The 26920-nt window shown below is 41.2% G+C and overlaps 1 protein-coding gene across 4 annotated transcripts in view; it reads left to right on the forward strand.

Annotated features, from left to right (window-relative positions):
* Positions 1 to 26920, forward strand: part of RANBP2 (RAN binding protein 2) — a 70173-nt gene that overhangs the window by 9133 nt on the left and 34120 nt on the right. For 2 of the 4 annotated variants that reach the window (XM_015113092.3, XM_015113094.3), the window contains exons 2-9: positions 3760 to 3827; positions 5741 to 5852; positions 6277 to 6429; positions 10773 to 11003; positions 11346 to 11491; positions 15509 to 15701; positions 22466 to 22553; positions 24981 to 25190. In XM_015113092.3, coding sequence (XP_014968578.3) covers positions 3760 to 3827; positions 5741 to 5852; positions 6277 to 6429; positions 10773 to 11003; positions 11346 to 11491; positions 15509 to 15701; positions 22466 to 22553; positions 24981 to 25190 — 1201 coding nt within the window. The remainder of the gene's footprint in view (positions 1 to 3759; positions 3828 to 5740; positions 5853 to 6276; positions 6430 to 10772; positions 11004 to 11345; positions 11492 to 15508; positions 15702 to 22465; positions 22554 to 24980; positions 25191 to 26920) is intronic. The other 2 variants (XM_077958983.1, XM_077958984.1) reach the window with 1 other exon arrangement.

Raw genomic sequence — 26920 nt, forward strand, 5'->3', positions numbered from 1 at the left:
CCACCTACCTTGGCCTCCCAAAGTGCTGGGATTACAGGCGTGAGCCACCATGCCAGGCTACAGAATAATTTTAATTAAATCCATTTTATCTGGGTTTTTTTTTGTTTGTTTCTTGTGCTTTTGGTGTCATATCTAAGAATACATTGCTAAATCCTGGGTCATGAAGATTTACCCTGTTTTTCTTAGAGTGTTGTGCTTTTTGCTCTTATATTTAAGTTGTTGGTCCATTTTGGGGTCATTTTTGTATATAGAGTGTGGTAGGGTCCAACTTTATTCTTTTGCATGTGGAAATTTCGTTGTACCTTCACCATTTTTATAGAGACTGTTGTTTCCTTATTTAATGGACTTGGGTCCCTTGTTAGCACCAACTGGCCATAGATTTATGGGTTTATTTCTGAACTCTCAATTCTGTTTTATTGGTCTGTGTGTATCTTTATGCCGTATGACACTGTTTTGATTGTTGTAGCTTTGTGGTAAGTTTTGAAATTGAGAAGTGTGAGTTCCTCCAAGTTTGTTCTTTTTCAAGAGTTTGGCTTTTGGGCACTTTGCAATCTCATCTGAGTTTGAGGATTGGCTTTTCCATTTCTGCAGAAGTGACCATTGGAGTTTTGGGATTCCAAATTTGGGAAATAGGGATTGCATTGAATCTGTAGCTCACTTTGGAGAATATTGACAGCTCAACAATATTAAGTCTTCCTATGTATGAACATAGATGTCTTTACATTTATTTAGGTCTGTTAAATTCTTTGAGCAGTTTTGTTTTTGTTTTTGTTTAGACAGGGTTTGGCTGTGTCACCCAGGCTTGAGTGCAGTAGTGCTATCACTGCTCACTGCAGCCCTGACTCCCCGGGCTCAAGCCATCCTCCTGCCTCAGTCTCTGGAGTAGCTGGGACTACAGGCAAATGCTGCCATGCCTGGATATTTATTTTGCATTTTTAGTAGATGCAGAGTTTTTCCATGTTGCCTAGGCTGGCCCCGAACCCTTGGGCTCAAGTGATCCCCTGCTGAGGCCTCCCAAAGTGCTGGGATTGCAGGTGTTAGCCTGGCCTTGAGCACCGTTTTATAATTTAAACGTACAAGTATTTCACCTCCTTGTTTACATTTATTCCCAGGCATTTTTTCTTTTAGATGTGATTGTAAATGGAATTGCTTTCTTAACTTCCTTTTCTGAGTGCTCGTTGATGGTACAGTAGTCCCTTCTTATCCACAGTATTGCCTTACGTAGTTTTACTTACCTGCATCACCCATGGTCCAAAAATATTGAATGAGGCTGGGCGTGGTGGCTCACGCCTGTAATCCCAGCACTTTGGGAGGCTGAGGCGGGCGGATCACGAGGTCAGGAGATTTAGACCATCCTGGCTAACACGGTGAAACCCCGTTTCTACTAAAAATACAAAAAAAAATTAGCTGGGCGAGGTGGCAGGCGCCTGTAGTCCCAGCTACTCTGGAGGTTGAGGCAGGAGAATGGCGTGAACCCAGGAGGCGGAGCTTGCAGTGAGCCGAGATTGCGCCACTGCACTCCAGCCTGGGCGACAGAGCGAGACTGCATCTCAAAAAAAAAAAAAAAAAAATTGAATGGAAGATTAAACATTTCATAAGTTTTAAATTGCAAATCGTTCTGAATAATATGATAAAATTTCACAGCCTGCTGCGTCCTACCCAGGACACGAATCATCCCTTTGTCCAACATATTCACGCTGTATGTGCTCCCCACCCGCTAATTACATACTAGCCATCTCAGTTATCAGATCAACTGTTGGAGTATTGCAGTGCTTGTGTTCAGGTAACCCTTATGCTATTTAAAATGGCACCAAAGAGCAAGAGTAGCAATGCTGGCAATTCACATATGCCAGAGAGAAGCCATACAGTTCTTCCTTTAAGTGAAAAGGTGAGTTTTTGACTTAGGAAAGAAAAAAGATCATGTACTGGGCTTGCTAAGATCTATGGTAAGAACAAATCTTTTGTCCATGAAATTGTGAAGAAGGAAAAAGAAATTTGTGCTAGTTTTGTTGTGACACCCCAAACTGCAAAAGTTACAGCCACAGTGTGTGATAAGTGCTTAGTTAAGATGGACAAGACATTAAATTTGTGGGTGGAGGACACAAACAGGAAACATGTTTCGATTGATGGCAACCTGGTTTGGTACTGTTCATCGTTTTGGACATTCACTGGGGTCTTGGAATTTCAAAAATAAGATGTTTGAGTAGCTGTATACTCTTTATCACATGGATGGAACATAATCTGGTTGTATCAGCATTTTTTTTTTTTTTTGAAATGGAGTCATTCTGTTGCCCAGGCTGGAGTTCAGTGGTGCGATCTTGGCTCACTGCAGCCTCTGCCTTCTGGGTTCAAGCGATTCTTGGCTTCAGCCTCCTGAGCAGCGGGAATTATAGGTGTGTGCCACCATACCCAGCTAATTTTCGTATTTTTAGTAGAAATGAGGTTTCTGCATGTTGGCCAGGCTGGTCTCGAACTCTTGTCTTCAAGTGATCCGCCTGCCTTAGCCTCCCAATGTACTGGGATTACAGGTGTGAGCCACCGCACCCAGCCTGGTGTGTATCAGCATTTTGAACTTTGGAGTTTATGTAACCAAGGAACCAGGATGTGGACCTTGTTTATTACTTGAAGAATTCAATGTTTATTTCTGCCTTTTTGAATACTTGACTGTAAAATACTGATCTGATCTGTAGGGAGAACAGTACATGGACCAGGGAATCCTCAGTGCCTTAATAGGTCCTAAGTACTTACTTATTCTTTCCCATAGAGATTTATACATGGTAGGAGAAGAGATTTCTGGAATACCTTTCCTCCCCCGAGAAAGCTGGTTTCTTTTGTTTGTTGAGTGAGAGAGTGGTACCACAGGGTTTCCAAGATTTCCAAGGCTGATGAAAATTCTTAACTTCTGTTGTCTGTCTGTCTTTCTTGAATTTATTTTTTGTGTGTATGTATTTATTATTTAGAGACAGGGTCTCCCTGTGTCACCCAGGCTGGAGTGCAGTGTCACAGTCATAACTCACAGCAGAGTTAATCTCCTGGGCTCAAGTGATTCTCCTGTCTTGGCCTTCTGAGTAGCTAGGAACACAGGCATACTCCACTATGCCCGGCTGTTTTTTTCCCCCTGGAGACAGGATTTTGTTGTGTTGCACAGACTGGTTTCAAACTCTTGGCCTCAAAGCAGGCCTCCCACCTTGGTCTCTGAAAGTGTTAGAGTTAAATAGAATTAAAGGTGTGACCAACTGCACCCAGCTTATTTATTATTAGTAGTATTTTTTTTTGGAGATGGGGTCTTGATCTGTTGCCCAGGCTGGAGTGCAGTGGCACGATCTCAGCTCACTGCAACCTCTGGCTCACTGCAACCTCCGTCTCCTGGGTTCAACTGATTCTTGTGCCTCAGCCTCCCGAGTAGCTGGGAGGCATCCGCCATCGTGCCTGGCTAATTTTTGTATTTTTGTAGAGATGGGGTTTCACCATGTTGGCCACGCTAGTCTCAAACTTCCGAGCTCAGATGATCTGCCCATTTCAGCCTCCCAAAATGCTGGGGTTATAGGCATGAGCCACCGCATCCAGCTCTATTTTTTGTTTTATGACAGGAAATTATAAAACATGGAATTATGCATTTTTCAGGCTTTTAAAAAAACTTTTAAATGAATGAAAACGACATATCTGAACATAAACTTAGGACAAATTTTTACTACTTTTGAAAAAATGTTAGAAGATATTTCTGTATGAAAAGTAAAACAATTTTCAATATTTTTTTAGAAGTCAATGAAAGGATTCTATTTTGCAAAGCTGTATTATGAAGCTAAAGAATATGATCTTGCTAAAAAGTAAGTACAAACTGTAACATGTATTCGTTTTTTTAAAAATCAATGCCTTTTCTCATTTTATTTGAAATAGGTAAAAATATGTTCTTTAGTAGTTCTTCCTAAGTGTATTCTGAAATAAGGGATTTATCACTCAGACTGATGCTAAGGACCAACCTAGATTCCATTGAGATTGAAACTGTAATTAGTGTTTTCTGCATGCTGCTGTTTGTTTATACCAAGGGCAAGAAATTGTTTGTCTTAAAACACTTTTTCTTTTTTTTTTTTTCTTTTCTTTTTTTTTTTTTGAGACGGAGTCTTGCTCTGTCACCCAGGCTGGAGTGCAGTGGCCGGATCTCAGCTCACTGCAAGCTCCGCCTCCCGGGTTCACGCCATTCTCCTGCGTCAGCCTCCCGAGTAGCTGGGACTATAGGCGCCCGCCACCTCGCCCGGCTAGTTTTTTGTATTTTTTAGTAGAGACGGGGTTTCACCGTGTTAGCCAGGATGGTCTCGATCTCCTGACCTCGTGATCCGCCCGTCTCAGCCTCCCAAAGTGCTGGGATTACAGGCTTGAGCCACCGCGCCCGGCCTTAAAACACTTTTTCTAAAAATTGTCTTGTGTTAGAGTAAAAGAGGACCATGCCTATAGCTTAATTTATTTTTGGTTAGATATCCGATACCTTAATCAGATGGGAAATAGCAGTGAATAAAAATTAAACTGTAATTGCAAGACAGGAGAATAGCTCGTATAAAAGATCTTTAATTGACACAATATGTGATGCTCTAAGGCTCTATCCTAGGGATAAGAAGCTTGGTGATTCTGATTTCCTGACTTGGGGTGGATTAAATCAGGAAATGAAGAGGGAGGCAGGCATTTTTTTTTTTTTTTTTTTTTTTGTGGCAGTATCTGTCTTTCTTGCCCGGACTGGAGTGCAGTGGCTGGCTCCATCTTGGCTCACTGTAACCTCTGACTTCCGGGCTCAAGAGATCTTCCCACCTCAGCGCCCCAAGTAGCTGGGGATACAGATGTGCACCACCACACCTAGCTAAGATTTGCATATTTTGGTAGAGACAGGTTTCACTGTATTGCCCAGGCTGATCTTGAACTTCTGAGCACAGAAGTCTGCCTGCCTCAGCCTCCTGTAGTGTTGGGACTACAGGTGTGTGTTATTGCTCCCAGCCGGGAGGCAGGCTTTTAAAGGCATTCAGAGATGGAAATGCTGGTAAGAAAGGAAAAATGGTGGTACATAAGTTATGTAACTAGCAGCACTGTGACTGTTAACCCTTGTACCTTTTTACTGTGAGACTTTGCTCCCTTAGTTTAGGTCTGGCCTAATTTCTCTGATCGTAATACTGTCAAGGAACCTAGAGGATATTTACTTATTTTAGTTGTTACCTGATTTGAGAAATGGAAATTTCCTGTATTTGGTACTGTAATTAGTAATTTTTCTTCTGTTTGATTTTAGCTGGATATAGTACTGTTAGAAATTACTTTCTCGCTTAAAGGGTAAATATATTTCCCTTTGTTGTTTGGGAAGTTGTTGCTCTTTAGTATTTTGCATTATGATAACTTTAAAAATGTTTACTGTAATTACTTTTCTAATTTATTTGCAAAACTGTTAGTGCTTTACTAAAATGTGATCAGAAAGAAAAAGCAATTTATATGTTCCTTTCTTATGTGTGGATAACACTGGAGAAAAATTTGGTAATTGTGACATTTAATGGTAAAATGAGTATGTGGTCAACTCTATGTACGTGTTTTTAAGTATTACCCATTTCTTTCTATGAGTACTTTTGAGTTATCTGCATAAATAGTGGTGGTCTTGAGTAACAATATATAACAAGTTTAGTGGTTGCTTTGGTTTAAGATGTATTCTTCAGTTAGCATTTAAAAGTACAGTTCTAAGTTTAATTTACTTTTGTATTTTGAAAAACAGATACATATGTACTTATATAAATGTGCAAGAGAGAGATCCCAAAGCTCACAGATTTCTGGGTCTTCTTTATGAATTGGAAGAAAACACAGACAAAGCTGTTGAATGTTACAGGGTAAGTTATAGGATTCAAATATAGCCTTTGCATAGCCAAACACATGATGCCAAGACAAATTTATATGAGTAAGTCAAATATATTTTATGAATATGATAAAACAGGCATTGGTATCACAGTACCATTATGCGACACAGCTTGGAACAGATTTAGAATTGTTTAACACCTGTAAATCGTAAGTCTAACGGTCAGACACGGTGTTCTTTTGTGTTTTTTGCATTCAAATGATACAGATATAACTTTTATTTGATTAATTTCCAGAAAATTCCAAGGCACTTTAACACCTTTGAAGTAACATGTTTTCTCTAGAAGTATAATTTTTTAATGGTTGGAGTGATAATTTTTTAACCTTTATATATAAGTATATATCCTCCTACATACATACATACAATTTACTAATCTTTAGTTTCTTTTCTGATATTAGCGTTCAGTGGAATTAAACCCAACACAAAAAGATCTTGTGTTGAAGATTGCAGAATTGCTTTGTAAAAATGATGTTACTGATGGAAGAGCAAAATACTGGGTTGAAAGAGCAGCTAAACTTTTCCCAGGAAGTCCTGCAATTTATAAACTGAAGGTAAAAAAAACGTAAAGGGAGAAAACTTGAGACATAACCATTTCTAATATTTGGAGTTCAAATTACTTTTCAGTAGCAAACCTTAAGCCTAGGTGTTTGTGTTTCCTTTAAAATTTTTCTTTAAAAAGTGTATTAAAACCTTTCTGAGTAACTGCTGTCTTATTAGGCATTCTTATACTTTATAAGTGACATTTACCCTTCTGGGATAATTAATATTGTAGGGATTTTACAGTTTAATAGCTGTAAATTAAGTAGAGCTAAGATTTACATTAAAGAATTTGGTGTACAATTTTTGCTTCATTAAGTGAAAATTACCTACAGGATGACAGTTTAGGGATATTTTAAAGAACAGTTTTCTAATAACTATTGTCTGAAAGTAGAAGGGATTATATTTTGAGATAGTAAGGTTTTCAAGCAAAAGATAAAGGTGGTTTGTCTAGTATATAAGACGTAATTACTAAAAATGATAGGAAGTTCTTGCCAGTGTGTTGACTGGTTCTGATATTCTTTATAGAGTAAACAGTTACTTAGTAAACTAACTGTTCTGGAGAAAATCTACACAAATATGTTTGGCAAACATTTAAAATGTATATTGTAATGTTTATTAATGTATATTTTATTGTGCATGTACAATATTAAATTATAAATGTATATTTGCCTTTAGCAGCCTCCTACTCCCATTATATGTTTCTGATAGAAATTTAAAAAATTTTAATTTTGAAATAATTATAGATTTTTTTGCACAAGAAGTTGCAAAGATTGTACAGAAAGATCCTGTATACTACTTCATTTTTCCCCAGGTTGAGCATTCCAAATCCGAAATCCTAAATGCTCCAAAATCTGAAATTTTTTGAGCACTGACCTGATGCTCAAAGGAAATGCTCATTGGAACATTTTGGATGTCAGATTTTCAAATTTGGGATGCTCTACCTGCTGAGTATCCTGCAAATATTCCAAAGTCTGAAAAAATTCAAAATCTGAAATACTTCTGGTCCCAAGCATTTTGGATAAGGGATACTCAACCTGTTTTACCTGACCAAGCACAATATCAAAATCAGGAATTTTGACATTGGCACAATGTGTGTGTATAGTTTTCTTTCATTTTATCACATGTGTAGATTCATACCACCACTGCCGTCAAAATACAGAACTATTACCACAGAGATATTCCTCATGCTACCCCTTTTGTAGTCACGCTACTTCCTTCTCTTCACTATGCCTAACCTCTGGCAACCATTAATCTGTTCTCCATCTTTATACTTTTGTGATTTCAAAATGTTATGTAAATGTCATCATGAAGCATGTGACTTTTTTTTCTTTTTTCTTTTCTTTTTGAGATGGAGTCTCGCTCTGTTGCCCAGGTTGGAGTTCAGTGGCGCAATCTTGGCTCACTGCAACCTCCGCCTCCCAGGTTCAAGCTATTCTGCCTCAGCCTCCTTCGTAGCTGGGACTATGGACACACGTTACCATGCCCCGCTAAGTTTTGTATTTTTAGTAGAAACAGGGTTTCACTATGTTGGCCTGGCTGGTCTCGAACTTCTGACCTCAAGTGATCTGCCCACCCCAGCCTCCCAAAGTGCTGGGATTACAGGCATGAGCCACCGTGCCGGGCAAGCATGTGACCTTTTGAGGTTGGCTTGTTCACTCAGCATGATACAATTTGTGATTCATCTAAGTTTTGTATATCCATAGTTGGTTCGTTTACTTCTGAGTAGTATTTCATGGTCCACAATTTAACCAGTCACTGTTTGTTTGTTTTTTTCTTCTTTTTTGAGACAGAGTCTTGCTCTGTCTGTCGCCCATGCTGGAGTGCAGTGGTACTATCTCGGCTCACTGCAACTTCTGCCTCCCGGGTTCTCAGGTGATCCACCCACCTCAGCCTCTCAAAGTGCTGGGATTACAGGTGTGAGCCACGGCGCCCAACCTTAACCATTCACTTTTGAGGGGCATTTTGGTTATTTCTAGGTTTTGGCTATTGTTCAACTGCTATGAACAATCATGTACAGATTTTTGAAGCTGAAAAAGCATTGAAAATGCTTCCTGGCCGGGCGCGGTGGCTCAAGCCTGTAATTCCAGCACTTTGGGAGGCCGAGACGGGCGGATCACGAGGTCAGGAGATCGAGACCATCCTGGCTAACACGGTGAAACCCCGTCTCTACTAAAAATACAAAAAACTAGCCGGGCGAGGTGGCGGGCGCCTGTAGTCCCAGCTACTCAGGAGGCTGAGGCAGGAGAATGGCGTAAACCTGGGAGGTGGAGCTTGCAGTGAGCTGAGATCCGGCCACTGCACTCTAACCTGGGCGACAGAGCGAGACTCCGTCTCAAAAAAAAAAAAAAAAAAAAAAAAAAGAAAATGCTTCCAAAGATACATATTACTGACAAGTTAAGTTTTTCTCCCCAGTAGTAAGCTGCTGGATTTTAAATATTAGTCTAAAATGTTAGGTCTAATTGTGCAGATTTCTTTACTATATTCTTTAGGTGTTATGCCTCAAACATAATTCCCATGTTGGGCGTGGCAATCCAGTTAATTTGGTGTCAGTAGTGTTAAAGAACATACATAACGGTAGGGGATTCTTTTCTTGCAGTGTATCAAGTTAGATACTTTGAAGCATTCTTTAAAGACTTTCTTTAATAACTTGAAGGCACTGTTACACCTTTCCTGTGTCAGATTTTTTTTTTTTTTTTGGAATTGAAATCCATGAGATTTATAACTCTCATGCAAAGCAAATCCATTTCTCCTAAAATTTAAGGCTTGCTAAGGTAAACAATTTCTGACATTTGTTTAATGAATGAGAGTATTACTGTTGAGAAGGCTTTTTCTCTCGAGTATGAGATAGAACTTTTTAAAAGCACTCAGTGGTTAAAAAAATTTTTTTAACATAGAGTCAAAGACTAGGGCTTTTGCAGATAGGGAGAGGCCAGGGTATCATCCATCTTATCCAGAAGAGGAGAAATTGATAAAGGAGAGAGGGGAATGAAATACAGACTACAAATGGGTGGCTTGGTCTTTGATAGCAGAGAGAGTTGGGGGAAGATGAGTTTAAGTAGGTAAAGTAAAATGGAATTTATATGTGATAGCATCAGGTTTCTCAGTGAAGGTTGAATCTCGGTTATAAGTTGAAAGTGAGAGTCAAAGGAAGGTATGGGAAAGTTGAGGAAATAGGAGGTGTGAAGTGTCAGGGAGTGGAGAAAGTGAACTGTTAGTACTAAAATGGTATTTTGTTCTAGGCAGGACCAGTTTGAGGGTTGAGATAATGAAAATGAAATCAGTTAGCCTGGGATTGTGATTTCCCAGATCTAAGCACGCAGAAACCAATTGGGAGGGTTCTTCTGAGGATAAGAGGGAATTAGTTGAAGGGATCTGTAAGCAAACAGCAATTATGGATATAAGGGATTATAGCATTTTTTGCCTGACAGAAGAAAGTGTGTGTATTTATATGTGTTTACAGGTGTTTAAAACTTGATGATGTCGTTATCCTGAAGGGAACTTGTCATGTGGTGGAGAAGTATATTTCTGGCAGTAAGGTTATATAGGCTCCCAGTGAGGTGGAAGAGTAAGAAGGGTGGTATGCTGGTTTCAGTGGTATGACCAAAATACAGATTTTGAAAACCTGTGTCAGTGGCAAGTGGATGGTTGAGGTTGGAGTGGAGGACAACGTCACTGGAGATGAGGTGATTAAAGAACTGAGTAGTCAGCCTGGGCAACACGGCAAGACCCCATCTCTACAGAACATTAAAAAAAATTTAGCCAGGCGTGGTGGTGCATGCCTGTGGTCCTAGCTTCTTGAGAGGCTGATGTGAGAGCATCGCAAATGAGAAGTGAGTGGCCACAAACCCTACTTCCTCTCCTCGTCATCATGGCAGTGGGGGTTATCCTGAGATGACACTCTCTTCATTTAAGGTCAGGAGGTGATGACAGTGCTTTGAGATGATGATGAAGGTAACAGAACAGTGGGAGGAGAGGGGATGCGGGATTGAGTCAGATTTGAGGAGATACAGAGCAGTTTGAAGGTAAGAACTTTGTTGCCGAGGATTCACTGGGGACGTCTAGGCTTCTGGTGGTGACTCAGATGGACAGGGATGTGTGGCAATAGTCCTGGTAGTCTCTTTGAGGAGAGTATGAGCTACTGCAGTACTCACAGATGCTTTTCTTCATATACAGTTCTTGAGGGTTAGTTTCTAGGTTGTAAGCAACTCTCAGAAGGGATGAATAAGGCTTATAGGATGGTGTTTTTGGTGGCATCATCATAAAGCTAGACATAGTGGAATGGTGCTCTTTGGGAGCATGACTTGTTTAAAATTGCACAAGTGTTACTCTAATGATTTTTTTCCCCTCTAAATAGGAACAGCTTCTAGATTGTGAAGGTGAAGATGGATGGAATAAACTTTTTGACTTGATTCAGTCAGAACTTTATGTAAGACCTGATGACGTCCATGTGAACATCCGGCTAGTGGAGTTGTATCGCTCAAATAAAAGGTTGAAGGATGCTGTGGCCCACTGCCATGAGGCAGAGAGGAACATAGCTTTGCGTTCAAGTTTAGAATGGAATTCATGTGTTGTACAGACCCTTAAGGTAGGTAAAAGCTATTGGGTCTTTACATTTCTATGTAGGCAATTAGCATATTTCTTTTTGTACTAAAGCAGCAGTGCCCCTCAAGACTTACATTTCTTTTATTTATGTAGAACAATTATAAAATGAAATTTTTTACTAGGATCAGTTAAATTTATAATGGGAAGATTGGGGAGATAACTGTGATGAATGTATATATTTTTGGTGTTTTCATATATAAGGTTGATGTAAAAATCAATATAGTTTCACAAACATGGAGTGGGAAAAGGAATTTGTAGGCATAAAATGGTTAATTTCTTAACATTTGATTAAGTTTTGTAACTTACTGTTCATTCCACAAAATAGGAATATCTGGAGTCTTTAGAGTGTTTGGAGTCTGATAAAAGTGACTGGCGAGCAACCAATACAGACTTACTGCTGGCCTATGCTAATCTCACACTTCTTACGCTTTCCACTAGAGATGTGCAGGAAAGTAGAGAATTACTGGAAAGGTACGTTGACTTTGACGAGAACACTTTAGTGTAAATTCAGTTTTTCTTTTTACAGTAAGTTCATTGCTCTAAACTTCTTTACTGAATCGTTATTTCTATAATGTACCTAGGAGTTATAGTTAATACAGTGAACCACTAGGAGGCAATCTTATTTTTCTTCTTTTATGGAGAAGTTCTAATTGGTTTTATATGACTGCTTTTTAGAGAATTCTTACAGTTCAAGCTTGATTAAAATTAGCCTTATGGTTACTCAGTTTTGTCATAGTCAAACTTAAAATGAATGTTCTAACTGCTATTTCATATTTTATTTTTTATAATGATATAATCTTGAGTGAAAAAGTTCATCTGTCATCAGATGGCTAGGTTCATATGTACTTAGCATCACTAGTATTTCAGAAAATACTGTTTTAGCTAAGAAACAAAATGACACAACTATGTGATTTTTCTTTTTTCTTAAATTTTGATTTTGAGAACCAGTGTCTCCATTCTGAAAATAAATTCCATTGGACAAAAACATCACTTGGATTTATATAAAGATGCTAGTTTAGAGCAGGAGTTGATTAGAACTTGTGGGCCAAATATGGCCCCTGCCTAATTTTGTTAATAAAGTTTTATTGGAATACAGCATGCCTCTGGTTATGTAATTGTCTGTGGCTGCTTACATACTATAGGGTTGGAGTTGAGTGGTTGCAGCAGAGATTGTATGCCTGTAAAGCCAGATTAGTATCTCCTCTTTATAGAAAAAGTTTACTGATTGCCAGTTTAGGCTGTCCATTTGTTTGGAAGTTATTTCCCCATCTGGTATAAAGAAAGAAACTCATTTCATTGAGTGCAGGGAGTAGGTAATTTTCTTGAAAAAGTACATAGTGTCCTAAATTGGTAGGGTAAGACCAGTATCTGAAAGAAATAACTTTAAGATTATTTTAGAAAACATGTAGGATGTTTTAGTTTGTATTCCTTGTGTACTCAATTTTTTGGTCACAAGTTCCTTTTACATTTTTCTTAAGGACATCAAAGATCTTTGTATGTGGGTTATTTTCTTTTCCTCCTGTCCCCTCCCCTTTCCTCCCCCCTCCTCCCATCCCTCCCCCTTCCTGCCTTCCCTTCCCACCTTCCCTCCCTGCTTCCCATCCCTCCCCACTCCCCACCCCTCCTGTCCCCTCTCGTCTCTGTTTTTTAGATGGAGTCTTGCTCTGTTGCCAGGCTGGAGTGCAGTGGTGCGACTTTGGCTCACTGTAACCTCCGCCTCCCGAGTAGCTGGGACCACAGGCGCGCACCACCACGCCCAGCTAATTTTTGTATTTTTAGTAGAGACAGGGTTCAGGGTGGTCTCAATCTTTTTTTTTTTTTTTTGAGACTGAGTGTCACTCTCGTGAGGCTGGCATGCACTGGCGCAATCTTGGCTCACTGCAGCCTCTGCCTCCTGGGTTCAAGTGATTCTCTTGTCTCAGCCTCCTGAGTAGGTGGGACTACAGGAGCCCACCACCGCACCTAGTTATTTTTTTTTTTTTTTGAGACAGAAGTCGCCCAGGCTGGAGTGCAGTGGCGCAATCTCGGCTCACTGCAAGCTCTGCCTCCTGGGTTCACGCCATTCTGCCTCAGCCTCCTGAGTTGGTGGGACTACAGGCGCCTGCCACAACACCCGGCTAATTTTTTATATTTTTAGTAGAGATGGAGTTTCACCCTGTCATCCAGGATGGTCTCGATCTCCTGAGCTCGTCATCTGCCCTCCTTGGCCTCCCAAAGTACTGGGATTACAGGCGTGAGCCACCGCATCCAGCCCACACCTGGCTAATTTTTGTATTTTTAGTAGAGATGGGGTTTCATCATGTTGGCCAGGATGGTCTCGAGCTTTTTTTTTTTTTGAGATGGAGTCTCACTCTGTCGCCCAGGCTGGAGTGCAGTGGAGCCATCTCGGCTCACCACCAGCTCCACCTCTAGGGTTCACGCCGTTCTCCTGCCTCAGCCTCACGAGTAGCTGGGACTACAGGCACCCGCCACCACACTCGGCTAATTTTTTGTCTTTTTAGTAGAGACGGGGTTTCACTGTGTTAGCCAGGATGGTCTCGATCTCCTGACCTTGTGATCCGCCCGCCTCGGCCTCCCAAAGTGCTGGGATTACAGTCGTGAGCCACCGTGACTGTCCAGTCTCGATCTCTTGACCTCCTGATCCGCCCACTTTGGCCTCCCAAAGTACTGAGAAGTCTCAATCTCTTGACCTCGTGATCCGCCTGCGTTGGCCTCCCAAAGTGCTGGGATTACAGGCCTAAGCCACTGCTCCTGGCCGTATGTGGGTTATTTCTATTAGTGTTTATTACATTAGAAATTAAAGAAAAAATATGTAATCCATTAAAAATGTAATAAGCCCATTGCATGTTAATGATAATAGCTTTTTTTTTTTTTTGAGACAGTTTTGCTCTTGTTGCCCAGGCTAGAGTGCAATGGTGTGATCGCGGATCACTGAAATCTCTGCTTTCCAGGTTCAAGCGATTCTCCTGCCTCAGCCTCCCAAGTAGCTGGGACTACAGGTGCCCACCACCACGCCCAGCTAATTTTTTGTATTTTTAGTAGAGACGGGGTTTCACCATGTCGGCCAGGCTGGTCTTGAACTCCTGAACTCAGGTGATCCACCTGCCTCGGCCTCCCAAAGTGCTGGTATTACATGTGTGAGCTGCTGCGCCAGACCAATAATAGCATTTTTTATGAAAGATAATTATTTTGCAACAACAAAAAAGTAGTCAGAAAAGTGTCATTGTTTTTGCATTTTTGTAAATCTTTTTAATGTCTCACTTAATAGAACATGGCTAGATTCTCATTTGCTTCCTCTTTCAGTCTGTAAAACTATATTACATGTCATGAAGCCTCTGGAAAACTCAGCTCAGCCGGGTGGGGTGGCCCAGGCCTGTAATCCCAGCACTTTGGGAGGCCGAGGTGGGCAGAAAAACAAAAACAAAACAAAACAAAAAACAACTCAGCTCTACATACATGAGAAAATGAGAATGTAAAATATAAAATTTTTTGGTATTATTGTAAAAGTAATTTTAACCTCTTGGATCCCCTGAAGGGGTTTTTAAGAACCCTCAGAGATCTTTAGACCTCAGTTGCTCTGGTTGCTTTATTGTAAGCTACTTTAAAATCATGCTTCACGTTTAAGTGTTTGCTTTTACTTTTCTTCCAAAGTGAAGATTTGGAGAAACATTAGGATTTAGAAGAACTAATTTAGAATATAGATTACAAATAATAGGCCAGGCGCAGTGGCTCATACTTGTAATCCCAGCACATTGGTAAGCTGAGGTGGGGGGATCATGAGGTCAGGAGTTCCAGACCAGCCTGGCCAACATAGTGAAACCCCATCTCTTCTAAAAATATAAAAAAAGTTTAGCTGGGCATGGTGGCAGGCGCCTGTAGTCCCAGCTACTCAGGAGGCTGAGGCAGGAGAATCGCTTGAACCTGGGAGGTGGAGATCGTTGCATTGCACTCCAGCCCGGGTGATAGTGAGAGACTCCATCTCAAAAAAAAAAAAAAAAAAAAAAAATGTAACTCTGTAATTTATATAGTAAAAAGAGCAATTACTGTATTGTTACTCAAATATGTGTCAGTTATTTATTTATAATTTGGAAATGGTATGTCTTAATTTGAGAAATTACAACTGTTAATTAACTAATGAAACTATGTGATCAGGAAGAAACTACAAAATAGTCTCCCAACTTTATCCTGGTTTATTTTGAAATGTGCACCTATAATCACTAATCTTATATTTATCCTGTGATTGGAGGGCTGGAAATAACTGGGAATAAGACATCATTTGAGAGGTTAAGCTTGAAGTATAGGAAGTATGCAGGATAAAAATAAGCATTAGATGATTCATAACTTACAACATGGGGAATAAGAATTATTAGAAGCTGAATGTGGAAGATGAAGCTTGAAATAAAATTTTTATTTTGTTTTGAATTAAATAAACCATGATTATTCACAGTGCAGTAAGTGGATTATCTGTTTGATATTTTCATATTACAGTTTTGATAGTGCTCTTCAGTCCGTGAAATCTTCTTTGGGTGGAAATGATGAACTGTCAGCTACTTTCTTAGAAATGAAAGGACATTTCTACATGCATGCTGGTTCTCTGCTTTTGAAGATGGGTCAGCATAGTGATGTTCAATGGCGAGCTCTTTCTGAGCTGGCTGCATTGTGCTATCTCATAGCATTTCAGGTAAGTCTTCCACTTGTAGGAGCAATTGACATTTCACTGAGTCTTGATGTGTTTTAAATGAAGGTGTGCTCTGGTATGTAATGACAATATGTGAATAAACCTGTGGAATTAAAGTTAAAATGAAATAGTCAATTTGATACAGTGGAAAATAACTAAGCGTACACAATAGTGGTGAGGCTGGTGAAACAGGGATGTTGAATGCACTGCTGTTGAAAGCCTGCATTGCTATGATTTGTTTGTAAACAAATTTGAAGAGTTTGATCTTATTACTCTGCCATTTTTGGGAACATGATAAAGATGTAATCCCACTTTATGGGTAAAGCTTGATCCAAAAAGATGTGTGACTTGGACAAAATCTTAATAAGTACGTGTAGGGCAATGGCTTTATAACCTATGAAAGAAGAATATGATTGCATTTAACATGTTAATTGAAAAACATGTATATAACATTTATGACTGTGTTGTGTATGATATGTAACAATATATTAATATTTGAAAACATAAAGCCTTTTCTTACTATTTATTTATTTTTTTGAGACCAAGTCTCTGTCTCACCAGGCTGGAGTGCAGTGGCCTGATCTCAGCTCACTGCAACCTCCACCTCCTGGGTTCACGCCATTCTCCTGCCTTAGCCTCCCAAGTAGCTGGGACTACAGGCGCGTGCCACCACGCCCAGCTAATGTTTTGCTTTTTTTTTTTTTTTTTTTTTGAGACGGAGTCTCACGCTGTTGCCCAGGTTGGAGTGCAGTGGCGCAATCTCCGCTCACTGCAAGCTCCGCCTGCCGGGTTCCCGCCATTCTCCTGCCTCAGCCTCCTGAGTAGCTGGGACTACAGGCGCCCGCCACCGCGCCCGGCTAATTTTTTGTATTTTTAGTAGAGACGGGGTTTCACTGTGGTCTCGATCTCCTGACCTTGTGATCCGCCCGCCTCGGCCTCCCAAAGTGCTGGGATTACAGGCTTGAGCCACCGCGCCCGGCCTAATGTTTTGCATTTTTAATAGAGATGGGATTTCACCATGTTGGCCAGGATGGTCTCAATCTCTTGACCTCATGATCTTCCTGCCTTAGTCTCCCAAAGTGCAGGGATTACAGGCGTGAGCCACTGCGCCCGGCCTTTTTTTTGTTTGTTTGTTTTTAATGAGCTTGCATTACTTTTGAAAGGAAAAGAAATAAGCAGTCTCCCCAAAAAAAGCATTAAACCAGGCTTAGAAAAATGATTGTTAATTTTAGAGAAGGATTTTTTGTCTGGGGAGGGAAAATAAAGGATTCATTACTTTTAGAGAAGGCCCCTCCTTCTAATAGAAATCTTTTTTTTTTTTTTTTTTTTTTTTTGGGATGGAATTTGGCTGGAGTGCAATGGTGCGATCTGGCTCACCGCAACCTCTGCCTCCTGGGTTCAAGCGATTGACCTGCCTCAGCCTCCCGAGTAGCTGGGATTACAGGCACGCGTCACCACGCCCAGCTAATTTTGTATTTTTAGTAGAGACACGGTTTCACCATGTTGGCCAGGATGGTCTTGATATCCTGACCTCGTGATCCGCCTGCCTCAGCCTCCCAAAGTGCTGGGATTTTAGGCGTGAGCCACCACGCCTGGCCCAACATAGATCAATTTTTTTTTTTTTTTTTGAGAGGGAGTCTCGCTCTGTCTCCCAGGCTGGAGTGTAGTGGCGCAAACTCCGCTCACTACAAGCTCCGTTGCCTCCTGGGTTCACGCCATTCTCCTGTCTCAGCCTCCCGAGAAGCTGGGACTACAGGCGTCCGCCACCACGCCCGGCTAATTTTTTTGTATTTTTAGTAGAAACAGAGTTTCACCATGTTCGCCAGGATGGTCTTGATCTCCTGACCTCGTGATCTGCCCGCCTCGGCCTCCCAAAGTGCTGGGATTACAGGCGTGAGCCACCGCGCCCGGCCAATTTTTTGTATTTTTTAATAGAGATGGGGTTTCACCATGTTAGACAGGATGGTCTCAATCTTCTGACCTTGTGATCCACCCTACTCGGCCTCTCAAAGTGCTGGGATTACTGGCATGATCAACAGCGCCCGGCCTGTAAATCTTTTAAAAACACTGTTGATAGGCAGTTCACATGTTAATTGCTAATATTGGCTCAGTACTTCTGAGTTAATGGATTTAGTGAGGTTCACTAGGTAATATGAACGTTAAAAGGTTGTTATAGAAATTCTCAAGTAGCTGATGGTTCTTATTTTTATTTTATTTTGTTTTTTTTGAGTCGGAGTCTAGCTCTATTGCCCCGGCTGGAGCACAGTGGTGTGATCTCGGCTCACTGCAAGCTCTGCCTCCCAGGTTCACACTATTTTCCTGTCTCAGCCTCCCGAGTAGCTGGGACTACAGGCGCCTGCCACCATGCCCGGCTTATTTGTTTTGTGTTTTCAGTAGAGACGGGGTTTCACTCTGTTAGCCAGGGTGGTCTCGATCTCCTGACCTCATGATCCACCCGCCTGGGCCTCCCAAAGTGGTGGGATTACGGGCGTGAGCCACCGCGCCCGACTGGTAGTTCTTATTTTTAATGGAAACTTTTGAAAGTTATCTGTCTTTGTGTCTATTAGAGTCTTGCTGTGTCACCCAGGCTGGAGTGCAGTTGTGTAATCGTAGCTCACTGTAACGCTGAATTGGACTTGAGCTTCCCAGATGCTTGGGATTATAGGTGTGAGCTACTGTGCACAGCCTCAAATTTTTTGATACGTAGTTTTTGGAGGCAGAGTCTCACTCTTGTTGCTCTGGCTGGAGTGCAGTGGCGTGATCATAGCTCCCTGCATCCTCGAACTCCTGGGCTCAAGTGATCCTCTTCTGCCTCAGCCTCAGCTCAGTAGCTGGGACTACAGGTGCCTGCCACCGTGCCTGGCTACATTTTTAAATTTTTTGTAAAGACAGGGTCTTGCTGTGTTTCCCGGGCTGGTGGTTCTTGAATTCCTGGCTTCAAGTGATCCTTCTGCGTTGCCCTCCCAAAGTGCTGGGATTACAGGTATGAGCCACCACACCTGAGTGTGAACTTTTAGTAATAAAAAGTTAGTTTCCCCCTTAATCTATTCACTCAGGTCTCGTTTCCTAGATGACAACTACTATTAGGAGTTTCTTGGGTGTTCAGAAATATTTTTTGCATATGCAAATGTGCAATACATTCTTTCTCTACTTTTGAAAAATACTGTGCCTCAGTGTGGGTGTGCTTTACCTATTGCCAGATGCCTTGCTTTTCTAAATGTTTCTTCATTGTTCCACTTTAGCACAGAGATGCCTACCTAAGTCTTTATTAAGTACGACATATTTCTCTAGAATGAATATATAATAGAAACATCTTAGATGCTTGTATTTTATCATTTTATTTTAAAGCTTAATGATCAAATGATTATAAGCATAAAATGTCGGTTATGTGCTGGCATTTGGGTATTTGAGAATTGGCTAGCTTTTATGGTATGATTTTCAGACTCTTAATCAGAGGAATACCGTGGTTCTAGTAAGTACGTCTACATTGCAGCTGGGTATTTAACAAAGTCTCTTGAAACCTTTTAGTTAAAATGAGGAAATAGTCAGGCGCGGTGGCTCACGCCTGTAATCTGAGCACTTTGGGAGGCCGAGGCAGGCGGATCACCTGAGGTCAGGAGTTCGAGACCATCCTGACCAATATGGTGAAACCCCTTCTCTACTAAAAATACGAAAATTAGCCGGTCATGGTGGCAGGTGCCTGTAGTCCCAGCTACTCGAGAGACCGAGATAGGAGAATTGCTTGAAACCAGGAGGCGGAGGTTGCAGTGAGCCGAGATCATGCCACTGCAATGCTCCAGCCTGGCTACAGAGCGAGACTCTGTCTCAAAAAAAAAAAAAAAGAAAAAAAAGAAAATAGTGACTTGAGATGATTTGACTGAGTGGATTCACAGCTAATTAACTGGTCACAAATTCAGCTGTTGAGTGATTTTGTAAAAGAGGCCAGGTTTATGAATTGAGGTCAGTTCGAAAACAAAAAGAATGATGTCAACTTTTTGTTTCTTATTTTGTGTGTTCTTTTCAACATATAGATGACAAACTTTGATATGATGTTTAGAAAACTTGTGAGTAGCCGGGCGCGGTGGCTCACGCCTGTAATCCCAGCACTTTGGGAGGCCGAGACGGGCGGATCGCGAGGTCAGGAGATCGAGACCATCCTGGCTAACACGGTGAAACCCCGTCTCTACTAAAAAATACAAAAAACTAGCCGGGCGAGGTGGCGGGCGCCTATAGTCCCAGCTACTCGGGAGGCTGAGGCAGGAGAATGGCGTGAACCCGGGAGGCGGAGCTTGCAGTGAGCTGAGATCCGGCCACTGCACTCCAGCCTGGGTGACAGAGCGAGACTCCGTCTCAAAAAAAAAAAAAAAAAGAAAACTTGTGAGTAAAAGGATAGGCAATGTGGATGTTTCTAAAATTGAAAATCAGAAGCTCTTAAGTTCTTAAAGAATATATTTTTGAAAAAAGAGCATGTTTGGAAAGAATTATATATACATGGTTTAAAATTCTAGGGGCTCTTAAGAATATTCCTTTGTGTTCCCTAGTTATTTACTTTTTCCACCCGTAAAGAAACTAATGTTACTGCTTTCTTGTGTGTTCTTCAGGAAATGTTTTATGCATCTCCAAGGAAACACACACACATCCCCTGTCCTTAAAAAGAGGAGGAAAATGTTTAAACATTGTTTTTACTTTATTTCCATTAACTGTATCTTGGAGATATTTCCATGTCAGTATATATAACGGGCATTCTCATTAGTTTGGATGCTTGCATATTATTCCGTTGTATGGATGTACTGTAGTTTTGGAGTTTTTAAAACCAGGGCCCTAAAACCAGGACATTAGCTTGCTTTCACTTTTTTTTTTTTTTTAATGCTACTTCAAGTAATTTAGCAATGATTAACTTGTGCCATGAATTCCTGAAGGAATTGCAGTATCAAAGTATATCTGTGCATTTATAATTTTTAGAGCTATTGCCAAATATCTAACCCTAAAGAGGTTGTATCAAATTACATTTCCACCACACAAGAAAGTGGTGATAGAATTAAAAGCCAATGCTCTAGTCCCCCATATAGTTACTTTTGGCATGTTTCTAGTAAGTGGGCATTGCCTATGACTGGACATTTTCAGTGATGGACATTCATTACTTACCAAGATAGCCCAGTGCATGTTTAGGTGATTTGGCTCTTGGAACTTCCTTATATAGAATAAAAATATTCCTCAAACCTTCTGCCTGTTGGTCTTGTTTCTTCTTTTGATGATTTCTTTTATAAAATAATTTTAATATTTGAAGGCAGATGTCACATCTTCCTTTTGCCATTCTATTCATCATGCTTTCAGCTTTTTTTTTTCATAGGTTATGGCATTAGAATCTCTTTAATCTCCTGGTTGTCCCATTTATTCCAGTGCTATCCCATATTATCCATACTCTGAACATGTGCTACCTACAGTGTGGCATTTCCAAGTGTCATTTCACCTGTACTTTTTAAAGTAGAGTTGTCATACCTACTCGAGTAAGACAACATCTGCTGTTGTCCTATTCAGGGTAGAAAAGTAATGTAATTAAATTTTCCGTTTCTCTGAACGTAACATGAATGTGCTTTTAGTAGAAACTTAGTATCTCAGAAGTGCTCTGTGTATGCATTTTTTTTTTTTTTTGTTTTTTTTTTTTTGAGATAGAGTCTCACTCTGTCGCCCAGGCTGGAGCACAGTGGCATGATCATGGCTCACTGCAGCCTTGACCTCCTGGATTTAAGTGATCCTCCTGCCTCAAGCCTCTTTGTTGCTGGGACCACAGGTGTGTGCCACCACGCCTGGCTAATTAAAAAAAATTTTTTTTAGAGATAGGGTCTCGCCACGTTGTTCAGGCTGGTCTCGAACTCTGGGCTTAAGCGATTCCCCCACCTTGGACTCCCAAAGTGCTGGGATTACAGGTGTGAGCCACTGTGTCTGGCTCATCCTTTTTTTTTTTTTTTTCACGAGATGGAGTCTTGCTCTTTCACCCAGGCTGGAGTGCAGTGACGCAGTCTTGGCTCACTACAACCTCTGCCTCCCAGGTTCAAGCTATCCTTGTACCTCAGCCTCCCGTGTAGCTGGAATTATAGGTGTGTGCTACCATGCCTGACTCTTTTTTTTTTTTTTTAATTGTATTTTTAATAGAGACTGGGGGGCCGGGCGCGGTGGCTCAAGCCTGTAATCCCAGCACTTTGGGAGGCCGAGACGGGCGGATCACGAGGTCAGGAGATCGAGACCATCCTGGCTAACACGGTGAAACCCCGTCTCTACTACAAAATACAAAAAAACTAGCCGGGCGAGGTGGCGGGCGCCTGTAGTCCCAGCTACTCGGGAGGCTGAGGCAGGAGAATGGCATAAACCTGGGAGACAGAGCTTGCAGTGAGCTGAGATCCGGCCACTGTACTCCAGCCTGGGTGACAGAGTGAGACTCCGTCTCAAAAAAAAAAAAAAAATAGAGACTGGGTTCTACCGTGTTGGCCAGGCTGGTCTCGAACTCCTGACCTCAAGTGATCCGCCTACCTTGGCCTCCCAGAGTGTTGGGATTACAGATGTGAGCCACTGCGCCTGTACCTGGCCAGTCTTTCATAGGTTATATAAATTCCTTGGTTCCCAGTTTTTGCAGTCGTTTCCAATTCAGTTTAGTTAATGGTTAACTGTTCATTCATTATCAAAAAAAGTACAGTGTAATAGAAAAGACCATCTTACTATTAGAAGTGTGGGTATCATCAAATTAAGATTTTTGATTTTAAAATTATTAGGTTCCAAGACCAAAGATTAAATTAATAAAAGGAGAAACTGGACAAAATCTGCTGGAAATGATGGCCTGTGACCGTCTGAGCCAATCAGGTAATAGTAATATTAAACTAATTTAATTTAAAAAGAAAAAGGAAATTTCTGTTAAGTTATATCTTACGATAAAATCTTCATCTGTCCAGGAGATAATTTGTCAAAATTATTTCTTTTTGCCGTATCAGTTAAGAGCAATAGGTATGGAAGAGATGGGAAGAAAATAGCACATTCTTTAAAAGAAACGAATATTTGATATTGTTTGTTCCTAGGTGGGGAGGATTTCTTAACTCCTTATCTGGCTGCTAGAGCCTCTATCCTGTTTAGTCACTTCCTGAACTAAGTATAATTATTGATTTGCCGACCATTTAACACCAGCTGCTTCTAAAAACACTGCTGTGGGGATATAAAGATGAAGAAGATATAGATCTGTCTTAAAGAGCTGAGAGCATAGTGAGGAAGATAGACGATATATACTTACCTTATATTAGTCTCTTAGAATTTGTCTATTTTTTTTCCCCATTTTTGGCTTGGGATGAATCCTAAAGGTCTGTTACGTATTACCTGTGCTTTTGCTAAGATTCGAACTTTAAGGTAGTTAGGTGGCCATTGAATCAAGCAGTGAACTGAAGAAACATAATGCTTTCTATAATGAACAGTTTTGATATAAAATTGGATGAATTTTGTAAAGAGCAAGACGTAATATTAAATCAAAGTTATTGTAAGCTTTGGTGTATAGTTAAGCTGTTGGCCAAAGCTCACATTGCTCTTCTATTCCATAGCTCACTTTTTTTGTGGGAGTTAGACTTTCAGTCCTTAAAGTGACTTTCTACTTTTTTCCTTTTCTGTTTTCCTTCTACCCTTGCAGGGCTGTCGTAAGTGCCTTTGCATGGTGTCACAGTTAGATAAAAATTGCCAGGCCGGGCGCGGTGGCTCAAGCCTGTAATCCCAGCACTTTGGGAGGCCGAGACGGGCGGATCACGAGGTCAGGAGATCGAGACCATCCTGGCTAACACAGTGAAACCCCGTCTCTACTAAAAAATACAAAAAACTAGCCGGGCGAGGTGGCGGGCGCCTGTAGTCCCAGCTACTCGGGAGGCTGAGGCAGGAGAATGGCGTAAACCTGGGAGGCGGAGCTTGCAGTGAGCTGAGATCTGGCCGCTGCACCCCAGCCTGGGCGACAAAGTGAGACTCCGTCTCAACAACAACAACAAAAAAATAAAATAAAAATTCCCTGTATTTTTTTTATGTCTTTGATCTGGGCATCCCGAGGGTGCCTCTGCAAGTGTGCTGAGACACAACTGTGTAGTGGTAACCAAACCTGATTGCCCAGCAGAATTAAGGGAGGGTTTTTTAAAAAAAATTTAATTGAAATGCAATTCATATACCATATGCTTCACCCATTTAAAGTGTACAGTTCAGTGGCTTTAATATGTTCATAGAGTATTACCATTGTCACCACAATCAGTTTTAGAAGATTTTCATCACTCCATGAGGAATTCCTTACCTATTAGCAGTCACTTCCCATTTTACCCAAACCTCTCAGCCTTGGCAACCACTAATCTGGCTCTGTATGTTTGCCTATTCTGAACATTTCACTTAAATGGAATCATATAGTATGTGGTCTTTTGTGACTGGCTTCTTTCATTTAGCAAGGTTTTCAAGGTTCATCTGTGTTATAGCATGTATCAGTATTTTATCCGATGACTGTGATTTTTTAGATTGCTTATTGCAAACCTATGGAATAAAAATCTCTGGGAGCGAGGCCTGGAAATTTTTTTTTTTTTCTCTCTCCCTGAGACAGAGTCTCGCTCTGTCGCCCAGGATGGAGTGCAGTGATGCCATCTTGGCTCACTATAAACTCCACCTCCCGGGTTCACGCCATTCTCCTGCCTCAGCCTCCCAAGTAGCTGGGACTACAAGCACCCGCCACCACGCCGGGCTTTTTTTTTTTTTTTGTATCTTTAGTAGAGGTGGGGTTTCACCGTGTTAGCCAGGACGGTCTCATCTCCTGACCTCATGATCCTCCCAAAGTGCTGGGATTACAGGCATGAGCCACCGTGCCTGGCCGGAAGTAATTCTTAAAAGCTGTTTAAAGGAGAATTCTGATCAGTCAGGTTTAGAAATCAGTGTATCTAAAATCAGAAAATTTATGACATCTGAAAATAAGAGCTTGTCCCTGCTCTCCTGTGGCCACTTAAATCCAGATCTTTTCATCTAAAATGCGAATATGTTTAGCATTTTTCATACACATTCCTGTCTTTTTTCCGCCTTCTGCTGTCTTATGTAGATACTGATAATATTAAACCTGTACTCTTCTCATTTTCTACATAAGCCCCTGTTTTGTTGTCCAGCTATGTTTTTTGGGTTGGAGAGTTAGGTCTGCAATAATCATGTTATTTCCCCTTTGGGTGTACAAATGAAACAATATGAGCAAATGCAATCTGTATTTTTAAAGTGATGGAAATAACTTAATTTTTTTTTCAGGGCACATGTTGCTAAACTTAAGTCGTGGAAAGCAAGATTTTTTAAAAGATATTGTCGAGTCTTTTGCCAACAAAAGTGGGCAGTCTGCATTATATGATGCTCTGTTTTCTAGTCAGTCACCTAAGGATACATCTTTTCTTGGTAGCGATAGTATTGGAAACATTGATGTACAAGAACCAGAGCTTGAAGATTTGGCTAGATACGATGTTGGTAAGTTACATGTTTCAGAGGAAACTGTCTGCATCTTAATTCTTATAAATTGCCCATAATCTTATTACCCAGAAATAATGCCTTAATATTTTCCTGTATTCCTTTCGTGTGTGAGTTGGGCTGGGGGGAGTTCGAATGTGGTGCTGTGGAGGTGGCATGTATTTTTTTGTTGTTATTGTTTTTGAGACCAAGCTTTGCTCTTGTCGCCCAGGCTAGAGTGCAGTGGTGCGATCTCGCCTCACTGTAACCTCTGCCTCTTGGGTTCAAGCAATTCTCCTGCCTCAGTCTCCCAAGTAGTGGGATTACAGGTGCCCACCACCAGGCCTGGCTAATTTTTTGTATTTTTAGTACAGATGGGGTTTCATCATGTTGGTCAGGCTGGTCTCAAACTCCTGACCTCAGGTGATCCACCTGCCTTGGCCTCCCAAAGTGCTGGGATTACAGGTGTGAGCCACCGCGCCCAGCCTTGTTGTTTTTTGAGACAGGGTCTTGCCTTGTCACCCAGGCTGGAGTGTAGTGGCATGATCGTAGGTCACTGCTACCTTGAACTTTTGGGCTCAAGGGATTCTCTTGCCTCAGCCTCCTGAGTAGCTGGTACCACAGGCACATGCCACTCTGCCCAGATAATCTTTTTTTTTAATTGGTAGAGACAAGGTCTAACTCTGATGCCCAGGCTAGTCTCAAACTCCTAGGTTCGAGTGATCCTCCTGCCTAAGCCTCCCAAAGTGTTGGGATTAGGCCCTGCAGGCACAGTGGCTCACATCTGTAATCCCAGCACTTTGGAAGGCCGAGGCGGGCAGATCACCTGAGGTTAGGAGTTCGAGACCATTCTGGCCAACGTGGTGAAACCCCGTCTCTACTAAAAATACAAAAATTAGCTGGGCTTGGTGGTGTGTGCCTGTAGTCCCAGTTGCTCGGGAGGTTGAGGCAGGAGAGTCGCTTGAACCCGGGAGGTGGAGGTTGCAGTGAGCAGAGATCACACCCCTGCGCTGCAGCCTGGGCAACAGAGCGAGACTTCATCTCAAACAGTGTTGGAATTATAGGCATGAGCCACTGCATCTGGCCATATTTTTCATCTAAATAATGTTTATACTATATGTATGATTCAGCTTGCTTCCTTCATGAATTCTCTACCATAGACTCTGTATTAAAAGTACAAATATCACTTTTATTGGCAATGTAATCTTTTTTATGAAGTAGTCATAATTTGCTACTTTCTGTTACTGGGCATCCAAGTTGTTTTCAGCTTTTCCACTGTTAATAATCATACTCTGATAAAAACTTCAACAAAAAGTGTCTTCATTGCAAGTTATCTCCATAGAGATACCTAGAAACAGAATTACTGAGACAAAGGACATTAACATCTTTTAAGTCTTGCAAATTGCCAAAATGACAGAAAGATTATACCTCTTTATGCTTCCAGAAGTACATAACCTTTTTTTTGTTTTTTGAGATGGAGTCTTGCTGTGTCGCCCAGGCTGGAGTGCAGTGGCGCAGTCTCGGCTCACTGCAACTTCCGCCTGCCAGGTTCAAGCAGTTGTCTTGCCTCAGCCTCCCAAGTAGCTGGGACTACAGGCAGGTGACACCATGCTTGGCTAATTTTTTGTATTTTTTAGTAGAGAGGGAGTTTCACCATGCTGGCCAGGCTGGTCTCGAACTCCTGACTGCACATAACTTTTTCAGTATTGACTTTCTTGTAGAAAAACAGATTACTATACCTATGGATTAAT

The sequence above is a fragment of the Macaca mulatta genome, chromosome 13 (assembly GCF_049350105.2).
Source record: "Macaca mulatta isolate MMU2019108-1 chromosome 13, T2T-MMU8v2.0, whole genome shotgun sequence".
NCBI lineage: Eukaryota > Metazoa > Chordata > Mammalia > Primates > Cercopithecidae > Macaca > Macaca mulatta.